This window comes from Bos mutus, chromosome 3, assembly GCF_027580195.1.
Source record: "Bos mutus isolate GX-2022 chromosome 3, NWIPB_WYAK_1.1, whole genome shotgun sequence".
NCBI classification, from domain to species: domain Eukaryota; kingdom Metazoa; phylum Chordata; class Mammalia; order Artiodactyla; family Bovidae; genus Bos; species Bos mutus.
Genome location: NC_091619.1, coordinates 71991463 through 72015880, shown reverse-complemented (window position 1 = coordinate 72015880; position 24418 = coordinate 71991463). Strand labels below are relative to the sequence as shown.

Genomic DNA, 24418 nt, shown 5'->3' with positions numbered 1-24418 from the left:
CAAAAGTAATAAACCAGACTGCAAATAGTTTAAAAATGAACATTAAATCAGAGCTTAAAAATTCTAATTTATTTCTAACAAACATCACTTGATGCTTGACTCACAAGCTTTATTTACATTTGTCTACAGCATCATTTCCTTACGAAATATACTAGTACAGCTTAAACCAAATAAAATCATAATCAATCGAATTGTCTGTAAACTACTATTAGCTAAATTTATAACCTTGCATTTGCTTATTAGTACAGTCAAAGTTTTAAATACAGAAAGCACAAGAATAAACCAACAATAGCATGTAGAATCTAGAAGATCATCTGGGCAATTTAGAAGGTGGACTTTCAAGAAGTCTGAGGCACAATTACAAGAGAGTAAAAGTTCTTGTGCAACCTACAGTAAATGTAGCAAAAAAAAAATTTAAGACATAAAAAAAGCAGGGGAAGTTCACTGTAAAAATATTATCAAAATATTTCTACATAAGCTATTTTGCTTTCATCTTTAGATAAACTGAAGAGAAAAATCACTCATTTTAAAATAAAGAACAAATGAAAATTTTATCTGTCTACTAAGTACCTTAAAACATTTAATTTTCAGTTGCAGTAGACATTAATGTTAAGGAAAAACAAACAAAAAACAAAACCAAAAAATGTGGGTATTGATTCCCATGCACAAAAAGTTCCCAAGCACATCTGTCAATTTCCCTTAAAATACTTACCTTGCATTGTCACTGAAGATACTGTTAAGAGAAACCTTTTTTTAAAAACCAGAAGACAAAATAGAGCTCAAATGACCAGGTTTTGAGAAATAAAACAAATCTTGAAAGTATTTTAAGCCATAAATAATTTCAAGTGAATAGAAGCAATTATTTCTGCTTATGTCATGAGGAAATAAGCATTTGTTACTCAGAAGAAAATTTTATGCAGTGTTTAAACACCTCAAAGCAAATGCTCAATTAAATTCACAATGTCTTGTCTCTGTTGGTCTTATACCCAAAGAGAAATATATTTCAAAAGCTTTCTTCAATTTATTCGTTAACTAGGATTTAATTCTGTCTACCCTATTGTGTGATAACTGAATTTGTAAAAGGTATCACACAAAGCTTCTAAAAACATTAAACACTTTCGTATGTTTTTCTCATCAACCACATTAGTAGAGATGAACTGCTAGGCATTCTTGTTCAAAATCACTGTGTCAAAAAGGCAGAAACTAACACCTTTCTCCTCTGCAATTCACAAAACTTTTCTGTATTAAACTTGGTGGTGCAAAAAGTAAAACTAGATAGAGACAATGATTCTAAGGCACCCTTAACATAGGGAATTTCAAAATAAAGAAGTTTAACAATCTGTTAAACTTTTTCTAGTAAGAATCACTTTGACACAGGTTAACAAACAGGCTGAGTCCTTTCCCCAGATTAATATAAACAGATTGTTTCCAACTACTTTACCACAGTCTTGCCTCCATGCCCAAAGTCCAGATAAGCCTAGATAATGCTCATATTTGGAGATGAGAAAAACAAGAGTTTAAATTAGAAAACAAAGTACTTTGTTATAGCTGAGATGTTATAGCTTAAAAAAGCAAATGGATGTAAATAATGAATGACAAACAAAGCATCTATTTTGGGACATTATGGCTTAAAATACTATTTACTTTTAATATCACAAATAAACACAGCTGTATTTTTCTGAAAAGCAATGAAAGGCATGCACCTCTACTAGCAGATTTAGCACTTCTGACCAAGTAAGACACCAACTTCTTAAAAAATATGCTTCATGCATTATATTGGACTTTTTTTTTAAGATGTAAATTTTAATACATTATTTCTTTTTTGAACTTGAACGGGAACCAGAATGGGATGATCCAGAAGGTGACCTGTGGTGCCTGTAAGACATAATGGGGAAAACAGGTAATCTGGTAAGCTGGAGCTGAATATCAACTTCCTTTGTATGACTTTGAGAATATGAAAAATTAAACCTCATTAAACTGGTAAAAGGAATAATTAAAATCTAAGATATAAACTTATACACATAAAATTAACTAGTATTTAACTTTGGATATGAGCCCAGTAGCAGTGCAACCATAATTTAAAAATCTCTTTAAGATATAGCCACCTCTCAATTATTTAAGGCAATGAAGGAAAGCCTTGCAAAGTTGTATACAACTACAGATTAATACAACAAAGGCATATAAACTGGGTAATGGCAGTGTGACTAAATCGTTCTTTCTGATATACTGTACATTGTGTGGTAAGGCTATACGTAAAACAGATATAGCAAGGCTTCTGACTGTGTATGCAAATATATATCCATAAATAATTATGTTTTGGAAATCTAGGTCGCACAAGATGACTGTACAATTAAGTTACAGGATTATATTCATGCAGCTAGTATGAATAAGTCAATATATCAACCTGGGTAAAGTAGTGGTGTTCCGAGGGGTTGGCCCTGGGCTCAGGGTTGTTTAGTATTTTCACCAATCACCTGGCTTATGGAATAGAGAACATGTTCATTAAGTTTAGATGACAACAAACTAGGGGGATTATATGTGGCTAAGATAAAAATTTGAAGAAGTGGTAAAAAAGCAACAGAATGAATTTCATAAAGTACGGAGTAATTTTTTTTTTTTAACAAAGGAATAAATGCGCAGAAATGAAACTAGCTGTGTGTAACTTTAATATCTACACTTCAAATTGGGAAGACGCAAAACCAATCATTATGTACAAGAAGAGGTAACTCTGGCACTGAACATAGCAAAAATCAGATTTTATCTAATCCTTACTTTTCACAAGCTGAAGGGATATAAAAATTTGCAAAGATTATTAAGGAAGCCATTAAAATGACTATATAATTAGACACTGAGGAAAAAAAGAGAAAAATAATGAAACTGAATAATTAACTAGTCTGCTGCAGGAAAGGCTGACAGATGACACACTCTCCAAATTTTAAAAATATCAACACAGGTAAAGTAATCTAGTCAAGATCTCTTTCTACAAAAAAGAAATTTGGACTGAAAGATAAAAAAATATATTAGCTATAAGAACAATTTCTTTATAAAGGGAACAAAAACAACAATTTGTTGTGGAAATGTATTTATACATATTTAAATAAGGACAGACTTCCAATTATCTATAATAGTTAATTTTCTTATTAGATGCCCTAGAATCCTACAGTTTCTAATATTTAATGTAAAATAGATAGCATAAATTAATACTTATACAAATCAATCTCTAAATTACATCAACACACAGCTTCTGAATTAGAAACTTAAGAGACAGAAATAACCGAGAGTTGGCTATAATAATTATATATGAAAATAAAAATTTAAACAATAATCAGAGAGTGAAAGAGAGTAGTTTGATCTACTTTTCTAAACAACCTGATTAAAACACAGAGTAAACAAAGTAATTAATCTGTTTTTTGAAGTTCACAGTTGAAGATTTTAAAGTGGGTAACAAAGGAGATAATGAAAATCTAATCCTTGTCTAAGAAGTTCAGTTAATCTACTAAACACACTTAAGAACACCCATTCTTATTTCTACAGAAACCCAAACCTTTCAGGTGACCGTGATCTTGTTCGTCTTTTTTTTCGATCACCAGATGAAGAAGATCTAGAACGACTTCTCTTTCTGTTCCTCTCAGGAGATGATGATGAACTTGAGTAAGATCTTTTTCGTGGGGAAGAAGAACCCCTGTGGGACCTGGAGCTGGATCTTCATTGATTGAGAAACAAATCAAACATTTCATTAAAAGAAGAAATGAGGCAGATGGTTTAGTTTCTAGCTCCAAAAATAAACAATTTATAGCTATAAAAATTTTATAAGAAAGAATACTTACTGCTTACTCAACAGAAGACTTCTGGTTCAACCATGAAATCAATTCTATTTAATTTAACTTCACCACTAGATAAGTGCTCACTACTTTAATTAAAAACTAGTCTAATGCATTAAAGTAGAATCTTAAATTCGTTTTCTAAAATTTAAAGGCTTTCATTTTAAAGTATAAGTAGCAAAACTAACAGGTAAGCATTTGTATAACTAACTTAATGTCTAGAAACTACATCCTTCCATTTGGGGAAAAAATATGTATCATACAACTTCCTGAAGAAAATAATAACAGTTTGTTGTGGAATTAAGCAACTTATTAGTTAAGTTGCTTTAGTAAAAGCAGGATACGAGGACAAAATGACATAAAACAGTAGCTATTAAATCATTAAACATTCAAAGAAAAATAAAGTAACTTTAAAACTTGATTAACAATATTTGTTTTTATGAAGGACTACTATCCATGAAGTATGAAGTGTTGACATTCACATGTTTCAGGTAGAGGTAAATGTGCAAATGTTTAAATACAGTATTTCTTCATTTACATATTTTGGTTGAAGTAATTTAGCTCAAACTTCCCAAAAAATTCACCTTTGGGCTTAAAATAAAATCAGAAAGCCCAAAAGGAGAATTCTTTGGAAAGTTATAAGCAATGAAAAAATGTTTGAAAAGAATATGAAGGCTGTTCTGTAAACCTTAAAGTGCTTCCCAAAGGAACTAGGACCTAAGGATCTTCACCTAAGAAGCACTCAAATAAAACAACTGAAACATTGATAATACATAATAACAATAATCTAACTTGCTCTCTATCATATTAACTTAATACAAGTGTGTATATCATTCTTCTTAATGTTATCAAATTGTAGTTGCCCTCTAATGCTACAGATTTGGCTCTAAAATAAGCTATTAAGCAATTATTTTTATCAACTAGCTAACACTACACTTCAGTGTAATTCCACTTAAGTGGAATTTTAGTTGTTTTCTTATTCTTGTTAGATGTCTTTAATAGATCAACAAATTAGATTAAAAAGAATGGCAGCATATTTTGACGAAGTCTAGAAAAAACTTTAAGAGACTAAAAGCTAGTTTCTCACTTGGTTCTTTACAAATTATTTTTCCCTCTGCAGTGCTAACTAAATGCAACCTGAAGTTAACCTGAAGTTAACAAAAATGCTTCAAGATCACATCCTACCTAAACCACCAACCAACTTCTTAGTTTGTGGAATTTAAGAAGTATCTATACTTCTTACATACTACACACACTGTGTATAATATTCTGTGTTATATTACAGAGAAGTGAAAATAAAACCCACTTATCTGATGTAAATTACAGAATTATTTCTGTAAATACTGAAATAATTGCCTTGCAAAACTGTGTTGAGGCAGTTATTTTTCTTCCTTTTAAACATGAAGTAAGCTTTTTCATCTGCATATTTACTATAACTACTACTGCAAAATAACTTTAATGAGTAGGCATTTGGTGATAAAGCTTGGCTGCATCTTCCCATTTCATCACATTTTAGCACAAAAATAGCAAACCTTGCACAATGCAAAATAACCACCTTAATTCAATCATGGGAATGTCTTGGCACACTGCTGGCAATGGAGACATCTCATGGTGAGAAAATTAAGCTGAGGCAAGTGCATTAGTTTTCTAATGCTAAAATAAAATTGACAAATAGAAGCAAAATAAGGGAAAAAAAGCAACGCCTTCTGCAGCCTTTAAATATTTTCTCTCTCTGCTTTACAGAGAGATGCTACCTCATTCACCTTGATTTCGACCCACGAGATCTCGAACGTTCTCTGGAACTGGAACGAGATCTTGACTGCGAACTGGAAGAACTTCTTGAACGCGACCTGGAACAACATGGAAGGATATTTTTTTCCAGGACCATTTAATTAAGCTTTGTGATATGAACACTGAAAGAAAACTATGCATTAGGATTCATTTTCATATAATAATTATTTGGGATATTTTCAAAACACAGTATTAAGGTTCATTTAAAACTTTTATTCTGTATTAACAATTATGCCAAAACTTAATTTAATAATTTTTGAAAACAATGAACTACTTTTCAAGTTCATGGGGCTGCAAAGAGTTGGACATGACTTAGCGAGACTGAACAACTTTCCAAGTCTGACAAGATTTCTTTAAAAACGCTTTTAAGATTGTACAGATAAAAATGCCCAGCATTATCACTTTATTAATATTGAATACTTTTTGTTCACAAATACTTAAAAGTAACCTGAGAGGGACTGACATATTCAGGAATATAGCAGTTTATATTTAACTTGAAATGTTTCTATTTTCTTCGTCATTAGTTAGCATAAAGCTTTAATACTGACATGGGTATATTTTTAACCTGTATGTTTTCTGTCTACTCAAAGATGTGAGAATTAAAGGGAAACTACACTTATAATCCTGTCACCGTTTTAGGAAATTATTGAAAATGACAGGAAATACTGTCCACTTGCATTTAAAAAGTCAACAAATTAAACAAATTTCATTTAGTAATTTAATTTATACTTAATTTGTTCCTGAAAATAACAATTTGCAGAAAAACGTTAATTTTTATCTTAAAAGTATCTTTATAATCACTGTTTTAAGTTTTCAGGCTTTACAGTAACTCAAAAATTACATAAGTACTTAGCTAATATTTTATTCCTAAATACAGCTGAAATTCATTGCACACAGTTTCACTTAACTAAATAGGAGTTCTTCAAGGGAAATCTGCTTACATAAAGTGTTGCTTTTTCTCAACTAAAACTTCATTTTTATTGTTGACTATACAATCAGTGACTTTTTATTAAAACTTTACATTACTAACAAAATAATATGCAAGTATAACACAAATTAAATCCTCTAATTTATTTCTGGACAGCTCTAAAGTATGAGCATTAGGATAACAGAATACAGCCAAATTTCTCCTGTATTCAGAATACCTATGCCAAATAAAACACTGTAAAGAGCAGCAGTTCAATTAATGCCTAGAAAATTTCTGTACTAGTGTTTAAAATCATCAGTGGAAATATAAATCTTCACTTTATTTGAGTTTTCTGAATGTAAAACTATCTCTTTTGATAACTAAGTATCTATAAATAATGATTTAATTGAATTTTTAGAGTCTATTTTAATAAAAGGCATGGTGCTAAACTGGACTAAGGAAGTTTCATATTAAAATTTTGTATTTCTGAAATATTCGACAATAACTTCACGGCACTAAGATAGAAAAAAATGATCTTTTAAATGATAACTTGAATGAAAACTCTAAAATAAAAGGAAAGTTTAGTTAAGAAAAACAAAATTTATAAGTAAAGAAGTTAGATACTGACATTTTGACTGGTGTTACCCTTGACCTGTACCCGTTTACCTGGACCTAGACCTTGAACTGGAGGGGGAGGATGAGCGTGATGAAGATCGTGAATGTGAAGACCGAGACTTTGAACGACTTCGTCTGTTAGATTTCTTTTTACTACTATCTTCTTCTTCACTGGCATCAAGATTATATTTTGAGAGATCAGCATCATCTTCATCCTCATCCTAACAAAAATCCACAATTAATTATATTTAGACCTTGAGATATCAATGCTGTCTACTAGGAATGATGAATAGTTCTATGTAATGGACATCTTCATATGAACACATTTTATCACTATCATCTCAACAAATTCACTCTCAATCCTGAAATCTGACTACTACATTCCTGATCTCAGCTAAAGAGACTGAATGACTGTCTCAGACATTTCAAAGATGTAAATGTAGAAGTCATACTCATTTTCTTTTTCACACAATGTATTACCATATAAACTGTCAAGAATTTTCAGTTTTATTCCCTTAAAAGTTCTTAAATGCATCTCCTTTAAGACTTAGTTCAGAACTTCATTCCTTTCTCTAGGACACCCTTTTAGGAAGTCTAACTGTGGGAATTCATTCTGCCTCCCCAATATCTCAGTATGTTGACAGTCATCTCTAAAACACAGATCAGATAAATATATCTCATTAGTTTCTTTTTCAAACTTCTTTCATATTGTTTTATCTCATTTATTTTTCAAACTTGTTCCATATTGTTTTATGTGCATTTGAGGGCCTCCTGTGCTCAGACCTCAAAGCACCCTTAATCTGTATCTCCTCATCCATAAAATTTTACACACACAGGCCCCACAGAATAAACAACACCAGACGTGATGCGTTTGTTGACCCCCATATTACCTTCTCCCCTCTGCTCTGACCACACTACCCCATATATGATTTTTTGGATGTTGCTGGCTTGTTTCCTACTATGGGAAACTTTATTTGCTGTTCTCACTGTCCTAAAAATGCTCTGATCCCAGCCCTTACCGCGGGCTCCTTCGTATCACTCTTATCACTCAAGTCTCAACACAAATTTCATGGTCTCAGAAATCCCCCATTCACTGAAACCAAAGTAGTTCTTCTAATGATCTGCTATCACATCATGCATCTTCATAATATTATTGCTATTTAAATTATATTGTTTATGTCTTTTCCTCTGTGCAATTTAAGTTAAGAGAAGCATGTTCTGTCTCGGTCACTACTGTATATCTCAAGTCAGAATAATGCTTGGTAAAACAGATCAAAATTTTTGTGGAAACAAATGATGACACTGTAGAACACATCTTCACCATAAGCCAAAGGTTATCAAAGACATTCATATGCCATAGCTTAAACAAGACAAAGGGGAAATATGGTAAGGAAATAAGTTACCTCATCTAATTTATATTTAGAAAGATCTTCATCCTCATCCTCTTCTTCTCCCTCAGATTCTTTATCTTCAACTTCCTTTAAAATAGACGCAGGACCAACTGCCTTCCCTCTGTATTTTTTTTTCTTACGTCCAAACTAGAGAAAAAGTTTCAAAATATTTCTGTTAGCTAAAGTATTAAAATATTTTTTCCCAAGAAATTACTTTTATATATTTAGGCGTCAACATGTATTTTTAAGTCAATTATGATTTCCAACAAAATGATAAGCTGCTGTAAAAGACTTAATGTGTACTTACAAAAATGAGATACATTTAGTATTTTTTTTCACTTACAATATTTTCTAGCATGTTTCTCTAAGTTGCATTCAACCTACACACTAATGTATATCTTACCTCATCATATTCACCATCAGATTCTTCTCTTTCTATGTATTCAACATTTTCTCTTTCATTAAAACCACCACCATATCCTAAGGAAGGAGGAGCAGAAATTGTTATGATAATTCACCAAAATCACCTACAAGTAACAGGAAAAAAAATGAAATCTTTTCAAAGACATCTGTTTATCCCTTTAATAAATTACTGGTCTCAAAAAAAAAAAAAAAAAAAAAAGTATCATTACAGAGAACAGCCTCAAAGTTGGATATAGCTGGAAAAGTCTCATGGCTACAATTTTAGCTCTTCTCAATTTTAAAATGTCCTGCCTGTATGATTTCAGTTAATACATGGAATATATGGATGGAAAACATCTCCTTAAATGTCTGCTATAACCAAGTTTTAAAACAACTTTCCTCTGGTTTTAATTGTAATTCTTTTGGGAGAAGTGGGCTCAGTAAGAACTAAAAATCAAATTTCACTGTTTACTAGTTAAAAATAGCTTGAAATCTTTTGATATACTGAAATTTTGCTGGGCTAAAATACAGTTAGAGCTTGGAAAATATATAGGCAAATATAATGACACAACAAAAAACATAAAAATCGGTTTTAAATACACAGTTAAAAGTCACTCAGTTTTTCTGAAAAAGCCAGTAAACTTTTCAACTGAAAATATTCTAATAAAGACCAATCATGATCAATACACCATTATTATTTACTGCCACAGTTACTATCTACAATTTAGACTTACAGATCTCTGACAGGCTTAACAAAGATAGGAAGAAGAAAGTGAGTTAGTTTTAGAGAAAATGAGATGAGAACTTCTGAAAAATATCTCCCACTGAAAAAAATAAAGAAGTGGTTAAAAGTAACATAACCTAACGATCTCACATATTTCAGAACAGTACCAGCACACAAAGAGTACTTCCCAGTTTTAAGGATTTAATGAATCAGCAAAATGTTAAATTTACAGACAAAAAAAGCATTTTTTAAAAATTTAAGATTTGCAACTTTAAATCTGTCAGTCACAGGCATTAAAAAACTCATCACTTACTCTCTCATCATTTTATAAGAGCCACAAACTAACAACAGAAAGGATGTAAGTGTTCCAGTAAAATAAGGCAATAAAATTAACTCACTTAAAAAAAATCCCACATTAATGCAGTGTCCTTTCTTTTCCTCACTATACTCTGTACCGGTGAAAACCGCAATATATCAGTGTCTATCCTCAGAATATTTGATATCATCCCTTTTTTCCTCTTCCTACCTTGTTCCAGAGACAAAATAGACTCCAACTGTAATATACAAGAATTTCCTCATTTCTATGCATATGACAAAACAGTGAAGTGTTTTAAATTATCAATAACAACTTTTCCTTAGTAAAATCCTGGCTCTGGTTTTTCAGAGTATCAAATATTAAAAGAAAAAAAAATCAAGTAAAATTAGGTATATGCTCACCTCAAGAAAATACCTCAGGGATTTTCTTGGTGGTCTAGTGACTAAGATTCCATGTTCCCAAAGCAGGGGCCCAGATTCAGTCCCTGGTCGGGGAACTAGATCCTACATGCTGCAACTAAAAGCCTCCATGCAACTAAAAGCTAAAAAGCATCCCACATGCTGAAATGAAGATCAAAGATCCTGTATGCTGCGACTAAGACTAGTAATTTAAAAAAAGAAAAAGGCTCATATTCAATGATAATTTGAGAGATATACGCTGTAGAAAATTATAATTCAGCTATATAGTTTCTTGACTCTAGATATATATTTAATATCATGGCAGTATGTCCCAAGACGTAAGAGATGTAAAGACTTAAACCTCACAATACTTTGAAGTAGATAAAAAATTAATGCAAAATGATTCACATAAGAAAAGAGGAAAAAAAATTATATAATAGGATGACTGTAAGCCAACAGTACAGAAAAACTTGACTACTTATATGTGGAAATGTAAACATATTAAAGCACTGCTATTTAAAATCAATAGGCTTTCAGTAGAGTTCTTTGTCCAATCAGTAATCTGAAAGTAAAATAATGGTAAGGCAAACATGGGGAGCCAAAGAATTAATTATACCAAGATTTAAGAAGCAAACAGGTAGGCAGTTTTGCATAGGAAGCGTGATAGCAAACACAAAGCTATTCTCATGTTCTCTCACAGTCATAGAAGAACCTAAATAATCTGCTAGCAATATATTATTAAGGTATGTTGTATGAGTTCATACAACAAATACACCTCATGAAGTCTTTTATGTGGGAAATCAGTAGCTACAGCATTAAAAAAAAAAAAAAAAGCCTTCAGCATCATCTCCACTGAATAACAAGGGAGAGGAATAACTGGCTTATTTATGTGTGTTTCCCTCACTCTACTGGTTTGACACTTTCAGGGAATGTTGTAAAAATTGGTCTTCTTGCTTCGATGCTTGCCACTCCCACCCCCTAATTATTTTTCTATAAACCAGTAATGTTTAAAAATTAGAAATGTCAATCCCTTGTTAGAAATTGTTATTTCCCATTATATTTAGAATGAAATAAAACTTCTTACTATGATTTACATGGCCTTTGCCTATTTCTGAAGTGTCTTCTGGAGCTGCTAGGAATTCACCCATGTGCTAAATTCTTTCAAGTGTCAGGGCCTGATTCATATAAGCTGTTTGCTTTTGCTTGGAATGATCTCTCAACCTGCTACTAACTTTCACTTCTTAGCCTAAACATTGCTCTCTTGAAGACTTCATTAATTTTTGCCTTTACACTTCTAGTTTGCTTAACCAAGTATTCCCCTGCATCGTGGCCAATGGCCAATAAATATTTCCTCAATTCTATACTCAATATTTGAGTATAAGAAACAGCACAGTCCTGGCATCATTTATGATACAGTTTATATGAAACAAGCAACCTCTATAGATTTTTAGCAAGTGTTAAAATAAAAATAATATCTTAAGATTTGTCTCAAAAAATGTAAAATGTGAGCAAAGATCAGTAAAGGATCAAACATTTAAAATAGGCCTGAATTAGGGTTGTGACAATGGAAGTGAAGAGAGAAAAGGGGATGAATGTAACATGTGCTTCAAAGGAAGAACTGAGACACTACTTTGAAAATTCTGAGAATCTATATTTTGATTAATCAGCAGAGAACAAATAATAAAGACAAACTAGACAGTAACAGTATTATTAGTTCACATCTTCAACAATGACAGGCTTGTAAGACAACTACTTGTATCAAGGGAAATGGTAAAGGGTCAGGACACAAAAAAGATAATGGGTAAAGGAAAGTGAGGTTATTAAACTTCAACAACTTCAGTTGTTAAGATTTTAGCTCTTGCATTAGTGAAACTTTTAAAGGAGGAATCACAAAACAGGTCAAAGAGAATGTGAATAAATAAAAGGCTTCCAGGGATTACAATTCTTATAACTGTTAAAATTCTGGACTTTTTCCTAAAAGCAATCAAAACAAAATGTTTTAAACAAATGGAGTTTTAGTTTAGAACAAAGAACTCCTGGCTGTGTGGGATATATGTACAACAACAAGGTGGCTGTTTTTTTTCCAAGAAACAAGATAAAGTTGCATCTCTGCCTAGGGAAATGATGGAGAAGACTTGTGGGGAAACAAGAGAGATGAAGGAGTTATTAAGAAGGATGTCTAAGTTTCTGGTTTATGTAACAAGCATATGGCGGGTGGTACCAATCATGAGAAAGAGATCGCTAGAAGAGGGCCAGGTCCTCGGGGAAAATCGCGAATTCAGTTTAGATATAATGAGTTTGACATTTACATAGTGATGATGAATAGGCAGCTGAATATACAGGTCAAAGAAGTCTGAGCTAGAGACATAAATTTGGTTATCATGGTGTGCCAATGCTTACTTAAACTTAGGTCTTCAAGAAAATGCCCAGAAAACAGAGCATAAGAGAGAGCTTAGGAATTGGACCTAGAAGAAACCCAACATTCTGTGACCATGAAAATACAATGAAAAAGGAAACAGAATAACCAACTAGAGGAGTGTATGTGTGTTAATTTAAAAAAAGGGGGGGAAAAAAAAGGGGGGGGGGAATATAAACATTAAAGAGGTAAGAGAAGGAAAAAAAGGTCTTATTAAAAGGCCTTAATCTACAGACAGTGCAACTGTCTAAAGTCAGGGAGGAGAAGGAAACAGGGAAGTAGTTTATTAAGTCTAGGTCTGATAAGGTGACTAACGTATCAACAGAAGGAAGCCTTTGACTGTACAAGTTGTTGAATGACAAAATCAGATGTGAAGTATACTGATAATGTGTTTGCTCTAACTGATGATAATGGGAAACTACATTCTATCAGGTAAGTATTTTCACCCAACTACTGACAACACAGAGGCTTCCCTGGTGGCTCAGACAGTAAAGAATCTGCCTGCAATCCAAGAGACCTGGGTTTAGTCCCTAGATGAGAAAGACCCATTGGAGAAAGGAACGGCAATCCACTGCAGAATTCTTGCCTGGAGGATTCCATGGACAGAGGAGCCTGGCCAGCTATAGTCCATGGGGTCGCAAAGAGTTGGACATGACTGAGACTAATAATGCTGACAATGCAATAACTGACAACCCACAGAGTCAATGATGAGTTATTATTTAGACCAATGGTGACCAAATACCATCTAAAACACCTGCAAATTTTTGGGACCCACCACCAAGGAGCTTTATCAGCTGTTTAGGAATCTGGATTTTCAGTTTCTCAAATGATTCTAATGCATGGCTAACTTTTAGAATTATTGCCTAAACTTTAGACAAATACTTTAAAAGGTGCCTCATGTTTGTTTTTGTCATACTAGGAAATCAAATGAATGAAAAAAATGGGATTATCCTACCATTATTAATAACAAACATTTAGACTATCAAAGGACAGAGAGGAATAAAGCATTTCTAAAACTATCCTAATGTCAAGTAATTGTTAGGATACAGTTTCCTCATGCTGTACTTTGTAAACTGTAAAATTACCATACAAAAGATGACTCTGTGGATGAAAGAAAAAAAAAAATCAAGATAAAAAATATAAGAGCAGAATAAACAATCCTAATTTACTGTGTTCTTATGAAGTGATATAATTATCAGCTTCAATGTTTAGTGGTTTTAAAACCATTTAGTTGGAATGAGTTTGACTCTTACCTGTTCTTTCTTCCAGTTTAGCATACTTTGGAGTATTACACATGTTACACTCTGATCTTCTGGCCCAATTCACATTACTGCAACTTTAAAAGTGAAAAATGTCAAATTAGTAGATTATAACATAAGACAAATAGTAAATTTCAAAATATTTAAGAATTTTAAACTAAAAAGTAGAGTGAACTCACTACCATAAAGAAATGTTTACTAAAAGGATGCTACAAAGGAAATGTACCAATGTAACTTTTCTGAGGAGAGAGTATGGTTAGAACAGACTGAACTACTTAAGCAGAGAAGCAAAAGCTATATAGTATGAAGAATGCTTCTGTCTTTTTATGATAAATCAATGAGAAATTATATTTACAGAGATTTTGCTGTCTTGCAGGGGGGAAGGGGGCGAATACCACTTTAAATGAAATGTTCTATTAATTTCCCAGTCTCCAAATTCACCTCAAAGAGTAAGGTTATACTCTGCAAATAAAAGTCAAAAAAAATTTTTTTTCTCCTGCAGAATCAGTTCATGCACTGGATCCCAAATTCAGTGACTTAATCTGTTGCTGGAAAATTATTCAATACTAATTTAGTATTTTTAAGATCAGAAATTTGTGTAAGACCCTCTTCTGATTCAGTCCTTTCATGCATATTTGATTCATCTGCTTAAGAGAAAAGATGGATATTGGAAAAATCAATATAGCACGTGAAAATCAGAAATATTAAGAAACCTAATTAGGAATAATTATCTACAGGATGCAACTTATGATTCTAAAATTACTGTGCAAACAGACAAAAGAGATTTCATGATATATTTCACACTAATGATACAGGCTAAAAGTTTTTGAGATTTTTCAAAAATAGGACAAAATAGGTTTTTAGTTCTTTTAAATACCCTTCTCTTTTTGAATGTTAGCTCATCTTGAGCATCGATTTACTGGTATACATAATTCATCTTACTAACAACTAACATTACCATTAAAAATAAAATTTTAAAGTTCTTTATACTTAAATATCAGATACAGAATGAATAACAATCAACAGATCTTTGATTTAAAGTCTACTGTGGCTTGCCAATGTGACTAAAAAGAGTAGGTAGTATTAACAAGTAGTGGCTACATACATTATGGGAAAAAAGTCAGGATGATCATTTAAAACACATACGTTTTACACTGCCAGTCATTAGCACTAAATAAGCCTCGGCTCTTTTCTGCGAGTGTCTTTCCTATTTCAGTGCCCCCTGCTTTCATCATCTTAGCCTCAGTTGTTTTCTCTGAAAATAGAAAAATGCAGTATGAATCTGGGGAAATAAATAAATGGTCTGTATAAACAGTCTTAACAGAAGGTTCCTTAAGTGCTTACCTCGACCACATCTATTACAGCTAGTTCTTCTAGCAAAGTTTACATTTCCACATCTGAAAATAAAGTAAAAAATACTTAGAGAGACACGTATTAAACTTACGTAATTTTAAAGATTCTATTACACAGTTTTTTTAATGTGTCCTCCCTATATACCTGGGTCCAGAACTTCTACTTCTCTTTTCATGTTAACGTCAATGTTAACTACAAAAGAACAAACAAAAAAAACCCTCACAATTTAGGTGGAAAAAATACAAGATTTGAAGTTACGAGTCATGGATAAGAAACTTCAATCTCTCAGTTACCAATTATGTGATTCTGGTAAGTCACTTAAGGATCTCTATGCCTCAGTGTCCTCATATTGGCACACATCATTAAGTACAACAAGATACCCTTACAAAGTTTAAGTGAGATGTGAGTCTACTTGAACAATTACTGATGAAGCACCAGGGAGTTCAAAAAGATTTAAAGTAACTCTCATATAGAAAATAAGATTATACAAAATTTTGTTAAGAATTATAATACAAAATCCTAAAGGTGAACCAAGGGGGAGAAAATGGGTAAGTCAGAAATGGCTTCATGGATCTTAATACTATCCTCTTGTTAGAAACAGAAGGTGGGATGGTAAAAAGACAAAGGAAAACTATGACAAAATAGAAATAGGTTCAATAATTAAAAGAAAACTCAGTTTTGGGGGTATCTATTAAACTTCTGAAACCTAGTTGGAAAACTACAACCAATAATGTCAACACATCAAGTAACATATTGTAACTTTATGCTGATACTAAACAACCAAAAACATGGGTTCATGAACATGGTTTTTATAGTGCATCTGCAAATCATAAAAGCACACTAAATGCTCTAAATATCATGTAAAGCTTAAACTTCACAAAGTTGATTTCTTTCTTTCTTTTTTTTTTTTTTTAGGTATTATACTAGAATGGAATAAAGATGCGACGTATGGAAGAGACACCCAACTGAAGCACACCACTAACTAGGTCATTCCCCTCACACCACCCCCCCCAAAATAAAGAATATCCTTTAGGACTCCAATAAGCATTGGAAATACATTCTGAAAATGTCTTCTGGATTTATATACATTGTAGAAGTTAGTCTGTTCATATATTTGTAACTGAATTGAAATGCACTCTTAGAAAAACCTTCAAATATCTGAGTACACTGTCATTAATGACACTGTCAAAAGCAAATTATTCTAACAAGTGACCAACAACACAAAAAGTCAGTTGTTTGTTCTACTCAAAATTGACTTGATACCCTTCAAGTAATCTTAATCTTTATGTAATCGAGAAACATCAACTTTTTATGTAAAGAAGCACGATGCTTCATTTCAGTTCAGTTGCTCAATCCTGTCTGACTCTTTGTGACCCCACGGACTGCAGCCCGCCAGGCTTCATTTAAATTGCTCAAAATATGAATGGAAGACATATGCTGCGGAAATAAGCCCTTAATCTTCTTTGACATTTGATTCTAAAACTAATATTTATAGTTATTGATTGATGAGTATTTGCTACATCTTATTGCTCTACACAATCTATGCTGTACCATTTTAAGGAAGATCTTGTTTTTTTAAGCAAAGTAAAATAGCCTAGGTAAAGTTACATAAGCAATAGGATTGGAATTAATTTTCAAAGTTTTCACTCTTTACTACCAGACACTCCATATGCCATCTGTGGCTTGCTTAGAGACAAGTATTCAAAAGTTTTTATTGGAACACGAGATGCGGATTCTTTGACAATTACTTTCCGTAATAATTTTTGTATATCTCCAAATAAATACACCTACTTAAACACCCGCCAATAAAAAATCTTCCTAAACAATTTAATAAAGGACACTGGTTTCAGCAGAGCCACTAAAACACGTGCTTCTTTGAAGCAGGCATTCTCCAGGGCTGAGCAGGCAAAAACACAGACCTCATATGTTTCGGTTCTAAAGAGGCGAAAGGCTCAATTCTTGTGGGGAAATTAAAGACCAATAAAGAAAAAAAAAAAAAAACCAGAATTCCTGCAACCAAAGGAGGTTAGCGTTCGGCAGGAAAAAGTAAAAACAATACGGAAAGAAAGTTTGAATTAAATAAAAAAAAAACAAACAGCAAAATGAACTAGGTGAAGCAAACAAATGAGTTCAAGACAGCAACGTTTTCGGAACAAGAGTCAGGTTCTGCAGGGAAAAGTCACGTGGGGGAGATCCGACACCGAGCTGGCCTCCACCGGGGAGGTTTCCTTATCGCAGAAACCTGGCCGGGGGTGGGGTGGGGAGTGAGGAAAACGGGCGGCCATCTCTCTCCCCAAACAGCTGGCTGCCTCGGAGAGAGATAATCGAGGAGACGCTGAAGACTTAATCAAAAGAAAGGTTCTTGAAAGACCCCATCGTGAGGAGACTAAGAGCCTCCTTCCCGCCCGGGATCCGGCAGTTCTCCTCCACCACTCGGCTGACGGCATCAGCGACCGTAAAAACGGAAAATGCTCAATCGACTCGAGAAAGCCTCCAACGACAAACCCCGCTTCAAACTCGGGATCCTTCACGAACTCACTTTTTGTCTGGGCAAATCCAGTCACCGTCACTGACTCTGAAATTCTTGGTCGACATCTTGGACGCCGCCACCACAACCACCCGCAGCTACGTCTTCACAGGAGGGAGCGGGCCGGGGACTTTTGGCGCTCCGGGGCTGTCCTCACACCGCCTGACTCCTTTCCAACACTGCGACAGGGTTTGATAGTGCGAACACTCGGCCTATATTGGGTTTTAACGTTATTGTCCAGAAAAATATGCCTGTGAGACTTTTTTTTCTGGCCGAAAGAGTTACAATGAAAATATATTCTCTAGGACTAAACTAACAGGCGCCGCCAGGACAGCCCAGGCGGGAGGCATTCGTGGCACTAGATGGCTCGGAGAGCCCCCTACAGGCAGGAGGACCTGAAAGGAAAGTACTTCCGCTCAGATGGGCGGGACTAGGGAGGTGGGGCGGAAGTGACTATGACCCTCCGGGGCTGGCAAAGGGGAATTTCGCTAATCGGTAGGGGTGAAGTGGACTTCTCCTGTTTTTGGAAAAGTGATTTTTAATAAAGTCTCGAGAACTCTGTTCTTTCACCATGCACATAGGATATCGTTTAAAACATATTGTTTTGGGGTACGTAAATAGATGTAACAGATAAGTAATATACACTTGGGAAGTGAGCAGTTATTTTGGAACTAGGAGGTTGCCACAATGGTTAAAAGACCTGTCTTTTCCCCATTCCATTCCCTTGGTTTCCTCCAGAGGTTATACTCACTTGTTGCTGCCGCTACTGCTGCTGCTGCTGCTAAGTCGCTTCAGTCGTGTCCGACTCTGTGCGACCCTATAGACGGCAGCCCACCAGGCTCCCCCGTCCTGGGATTCTCCAGGCAAGAACACTGGACTGGGTTGCCATTTCCTTCTCCAATGCATGAAAGTGAAAAGTGAAAGTGAAGTCGCTCAGTCGTGTCCGACTCTTAGCGACCCCATGGACTGCAGCCAGGCTCCTCTGTCCATGGGATTTTCCAGGCAAAAGTACTGGAGTGGGGTGCCATTGCCTTCTCCAATACTCACTTGTATTTGGGGTTTATTCCTTTGCTTTTAAAAATGTAGTTTATGGCTAATAAACGGTTGAACTTGACAAGGATAGTTTATTGTTATATAATCGTCTGCAGCTTTCTTTTCGTCAACAATATGCTTTAAAAAAGTCCTAGATTGTTGCATGTATTTGTATTTGTTTAATTTTGCTGTTATTTATTGGTAATGTTGCTTCGTGTGACAGTTTATCCCTCTGTTTCTCAACTTTTGTCATAAATTTGGATACAAAAATGCAAGAATTTTTCTAGAGTACAGCTTGTATCTCAGAGAACATTTTCAGCTACATTCTAATTATTGCTTTATTGGCAGCTGTTTATTTTTCCTTAATAACTGGCCCTATTTTTCCAGTTCTTTGTTTATTGAGTAATTGTGATTTTTATCCAAGACATTTTGAATATTTTGTTGCATAGACTCTGGGTTCTGATTAAAGCCTTTGGGGAATGTTGATTTTTTGTTTGTTTGTTTTCTTTTAGGAGGCCATCAATCCAGTTTGGTTCATATCTTAAGTTGAGTCTCACCTGTGGGTGCTGGTTCCATGTCAGTTTGGTTTTCAGAGGCTTTATTGTGTTACATTGAATCTGTTCTGTACATAAAACACTCAGGAATTATTTTGGAACTTGGGAAGTAATTTAAGTTGTAGTTCACATATCTTTTGCTATGCAGCTTTTTTCTATTCTGCAGGTGCTTAGTTCAAGGTGTGAGCAGAGAACTTAGTCAGATTCATACGAAGAATTAGGGAGTTTGCTTCTCCAGCTCTTCCTGGTTTTGATGTTCCTCTCCTCTGTTTTGCAGAGTCTCATTTTCTTGCTAGAAATATAAGGTTTCTCTTGGAGTTTTAGCTTGGTGCCACAGCTACAGCATCTGACTAGGGCACACACTGGAGCAAAGAGGTGAGAGAAAAAAGCAAAACAAAAGATGAATTCCCTCCCAGAGGTGCCCTTTCCCAATTTCCTTGTCTAGAAAGACAGGTTTTTTCTTGGTGTCCTAACTGCCCAAGCCTGGCCCTAACTCTCAGTCAAGACCAGAGGGAAAAAAGGAAAAAAAAAAGCCAAATAATCCCCCACAAACTTTAACTCATGGAAGCCCTATTTCCCCATTCATCTAGCTAGAAATATGGGATTTCTCTCTGTTTTTGTTTCCTGTGCTACCACCAAGGTATCACTGGGTGTCAGACCTCCAGTCAAATCTGTAAGAGAAAGTAGGAAAAACAAACACAGAAGGCATTTTTCCCAAGTTTTGACTTTCCTCCCCAATCTGCCTGTTTTTGCTTACTTTTTTTTAGAGTCCTCAGGTAGTTGCTTTTTGTATTTTGCCTTGAACTTTTAGTTGTGATTAGTAGGAAAGATAGGCTGTCATGATCTTACTCCATTCTGGCTGGCACTGCAAGTCAAGGAAATAGAAATTACCACTACACTTCCATTAGAATTATTACAATGAAAAATTTAGACAATATCAAGTGTTGGAGAAGGTGTTGAAAAACAACTGGAATTCTTATACACTGCTAGTGGAAGTGTCAATGGATACATTTACTTTGGAAAGTGTTTATGGATACATTTACTTTGAAAAGTGTTTGTTAGAGTCTATTAAATCTTAGCATATTCATACCCTATGACCTTAAGATTCCACTCCCAAGTATATTTCCAATAGAAATGCCCGTATGTTCACTAAAGAGGTATATAATAGTGTTCATTGCTGTACTATAATAGCCCCAGACCAGAAGTTCCCATTTGCTTGTGAATGGTAGCCTGGGTAATAAATTGTTACAGGTTTACACTGTGGAATTCTATACACCACAGTGACAATAAACAAATTGCCATTACTTTGAAGAGTATAACTGTCACTCACAAATACAGTATTGAATTGGAAAAGCCAGATACAAACTAGCACATGCTATATAATTCCATTTACATGGACTTCAAATCAGGCCAAACTAATCTAGGATTATGGTTACCCTAGGGATTGGGGAGAAGATAGTGTCTGAAAGGGGACATGAGCTTTTTGTTAGTCCTGATCATATTCTTTGTCATGGTTGGGTTCTGGTTATACAAGTATCTTCATTTTATAAAAACTCAAAAGTTTTTATAAAGCTGTGTGCCCTTATGATTTAGGCATTTTGTTTTTAAACTTCAATGAAGTATAAAAAAATAAATACTTAAATTTACCCATTTCACCACACCTATCTCACATTCAGTAGATCCTTGCAAAATATTATACTAGCTTTAGAGACAAAGGGGATGATCACAGACCCCCTTGTGAGTTTCTGAATATGACTGGTACGTGGATGCCTTTTGGCCTTAATGGTAATTAAAGTTTCTTACAGTTGAGATGTTGAATCTGCAGTAACTCATATCAAGTAGTATTACAAAGCTGTTAAGATATATTCTCAGTTCTACAGTTAACTGAGAGTTTGAAGTGGTAGTAGTTAACTTCTGATATTTACATTTTTAAACTCAGAATTTTCTTAAAATATAGATAAATCAAGCAGATTTTGTTCATACATGTTCAGATACATGCAGGGAAAAAAATTGCTATTCAGAGACAATGAAAAATAACTTTTTGAAGTTCCAAATCTTAAAATTCCCTGCATGAGTCACAGTTGAAATATATTAAAACAATGTTTTTTTTTCAATGACCAAAATTTTAAAAATTTATAATATATAAATCCCTGTGTTATAAAATACCTGGAATTATAACTTAACAAGCTGCCATAGAATGTTTGCTCTTGAAACAATAGGTCTTCCTTAGAAGAATAAGGATTTTATTAAACAAATGAGTAAATCTATGAACTTAATACTCATATCTAAATAATTCCATAATTTTAATCTGGGGATGTGTGAAAAGTGGAAGCCACTTCTTTGGTCACAGGAAGCAGCAGTGACCCTAGGCAAAGTTGTGGCTGAGTTTTGTGTAGTCTTCAAGATGGAGTGGTGGGTAGTTGTAACCTCCAAAAAGGCACTCATAATTGGAAATTGAGTAATAAAATATCATCATTTGGATTTGAGGTTAGAAATATTAGCATGTGATTGTTATATCAGCCACCTGGAAATAGAATTAACTCACTCTAAAACCTGGTTTGTGTTTATGATTTAAGGTGAACACAAATCTAATCTATATTCCTGAGGGAATTATTTTAATAATAGCTATTTACTATATATTTGGTATATGTAGAGCTAAGAGCTTTACATTAATTATCACATTTAGACTCCCAACAGTCTTTAGGAAAGATATTATTAGCTTTGTTTACAGATGAGAAATCAAGATTTAGAAAGTATAAGGACCTTGTGAAAGGTTTTGAAATGTAATATATGGTGACTCTGGAGTCAGATTTCTTGGGTTCAGATCTCAGCTCTACTACTCATTAGGCAAATCACTTAAACTAGCTGTATTTTGTTTCTTTATCTAGAGATGATGCTAATAGTATTTTAGAATTGCTAAAAGGATTAAGTGAGAAAGCTCACTTTAGGTGCCAATGGTTATTATTGTTCAATTAAAGGCTCATAGGTAATAGATGCTAAAGAATCTACTTGCAATGCAGATAGATCCCTGGGTTAGGAAGATCCTCTGGAGAAGGGAATGACTACCCATTTCCTCGCCAGTATTTTTGCCTGGAGAATTCCACGGACAGAAGATCCTGGTGGGCAATGGTCCATAGGGCTGCAAAGAGTAGGACATGACTAAGAGACTAACACTTTCCCTTTTCAGGTAATGGATGCTAGGGGTGGTGAATAACATGTAGTTAAGGTACCAAAAAATTAACCAACTGTAGTTAGTAAAATTTTTCTGGGAGAATCACATGTCAACAGAAAGATGGCTTGAGATAAGTCTAGGATAACAGTACACAAAATATAAGGATAAATCTGGCAATGACCAGAGGAGAAGGCTATTTGTGTTCAAGGACTGTAACTAATTTTTCAAAGAGAAACATTCCTAGAATAGAGAAGCAATTTCCATTATCCTATTTTGAAAGAAAAGTCCATCAATAGGACCTATTCTCTTTCCTCTAATTGTCATAGACCCTTGAACAAGGGTTTGGACTGCAGGGATCTACTTATATACGTACTTTTTTTCAATAAATATACACAATAATACGTAACCCAGGTTGACTGAACCTGCAAATGTGTAACTGCAGATTGGGAAGGCCAACTGTTGAACCTGAGCATCCACTAATTTTAGTATCTGCATAGAGTTCAGAAACCAATACCCCAAGGAAACCAAGCAACAACTGTATATGCTCATCAAACAACCCTCTAATTGGTAATTTCCTCTCATGAGTGCATTTAACCTACCGTGGTGAAATACCCAGAGTGAATTGTCCATACAAGTTCTTCTTTCTAGATTTAGCTTTTTATATATTGATAAATTGACATTCTGAGGGGCATATTAATTTCTTATGAGTCGTCTTAACATGTTAATCCCTGAAAGATTGATTTGTTCTGAGTAAGTGAAAGTCACTCAGTCGTGTCCAGCTCCTTGTGACCCCAAGGAGTATATAGTCCATAGAATTCTCCAGGCCAGAATACTGGAGTGGGTAGTCTCTCCCTTCTCCAGGGGATCTTCTCAACCCAAGGATCGAACCCAGGTCTTCCACATTGCAGGTGGATTCTTTACCAGCTGAGCCACAAGGGAAGCCCTAATTTGTTCTGGAGGAAATGATAAACTTGAGCCTCCAAACCTACAAAACTAAAAATCTGGCTTTGAATATTGCATTAGAGCTCTGTATGCTTGCAAGTAACAAAAATAAAAATAAAATGGCTTAAATAAAAAAAGGGAGGGAGTTAATGTGATAAAGAGAAGGTATTTGATGGGATAGGAAGGCAAGAATACAGCACAGATTCAGAAAGAAACTAAAGGAAGTCACCTCACATCTAAGCAGCATGCTTTCTCCTCTCTTGCTGCTGACTCTGCTTACCTCTTGCAAACCTCTTTCCCCTGCTATTTAGTTCACAGGACAGACAGAAGCAGTTACTATCATTAGACCTGAGCAATAAGGACTTTTAATCCAGCGCTGCTCCTCTGGGGGACAGGTGTGTGAGACACTTTGGAGAGCCTCCAAATGTTCCAAGTCCTCTGTGGTGTCTAGGACCATTGGGCAGAGTCTGAGAGACAGAACCCAGTCCTGTGTGGGTCCTGGAAATGAAAGCCCTGAAATGTTCTGTTGTCTGCTGGAGACTGGCCAGGTTAGCAGGCCTTTCTGGGCAGGACACCCTAAATCTGTACCAGCACTTTATTAGCCTTAGTCCCTGGTTCTTTTTAGTAGTCTCTCAACAATACCCCCCTCACTGTGCATGGGGTCTTCTAGGTCCCTGCAATACCCCCCTCACTGTGCATGGGGTTTGCTAGGTCCCTGAGGAGCTCTAGGTCTTGCACTTGGTTGGTGGCTCTTGGCTCTTCTATTAGTTTTCTAATGCTGTGTAACAAATTACTACA

The 24418-nt window shown here is 34.6% G+C and overlaps 1 protein-coding gene across 2 annotated transcripts; it reads right to left on the bottom strand.

The window, feature by feature from the left end:
• Window positions 1-47: 47 nt before the first annotated feature.
• ZRANB2 (zinc finger RANBP2-type containing 2) lies at window positions 48-18073 on the bottom strand. Of its 2 annotated transcripts, XM_005911441.3 has the most exons (11): window positions 17933-18072; window positions 15385-15437; window positions 15187-15295; window positions 14035-14117; window positions 8929-9005; window positions 8538-8672; window positions 7186-7355; window positions 5585-5671; window positions 3545-3703; window positions 2405-2478; window positions 48-1875 (listed from the first exon to the last, which is right to left on the bottom strand). In XM_005911441.3, the coding sequence occupies exons 1-10, from the start codon at window positions 17986-17988 to the stop codon at window positions 2445-2447; spliced, it is 963 nt and encodes a 320-aa protein (XP_005911503.1). In that variant the 5' UTR covers window positions 17989-18072; the 3' UTR covers window positions 48-1875; window positions 2405-2444. The 2 variants fall into 2 exon arrangements, with proteins under 2 accessions (XP_005911503.1, XP_005911502.1); XM_005911440.3 differs by lacking the exon at window positions 2405-2478 and having other exon boundaries at window positions 17933-18073.
• Between the last annotated feature and the right edge of the window lie 6345 nt (window positions 18074-24418).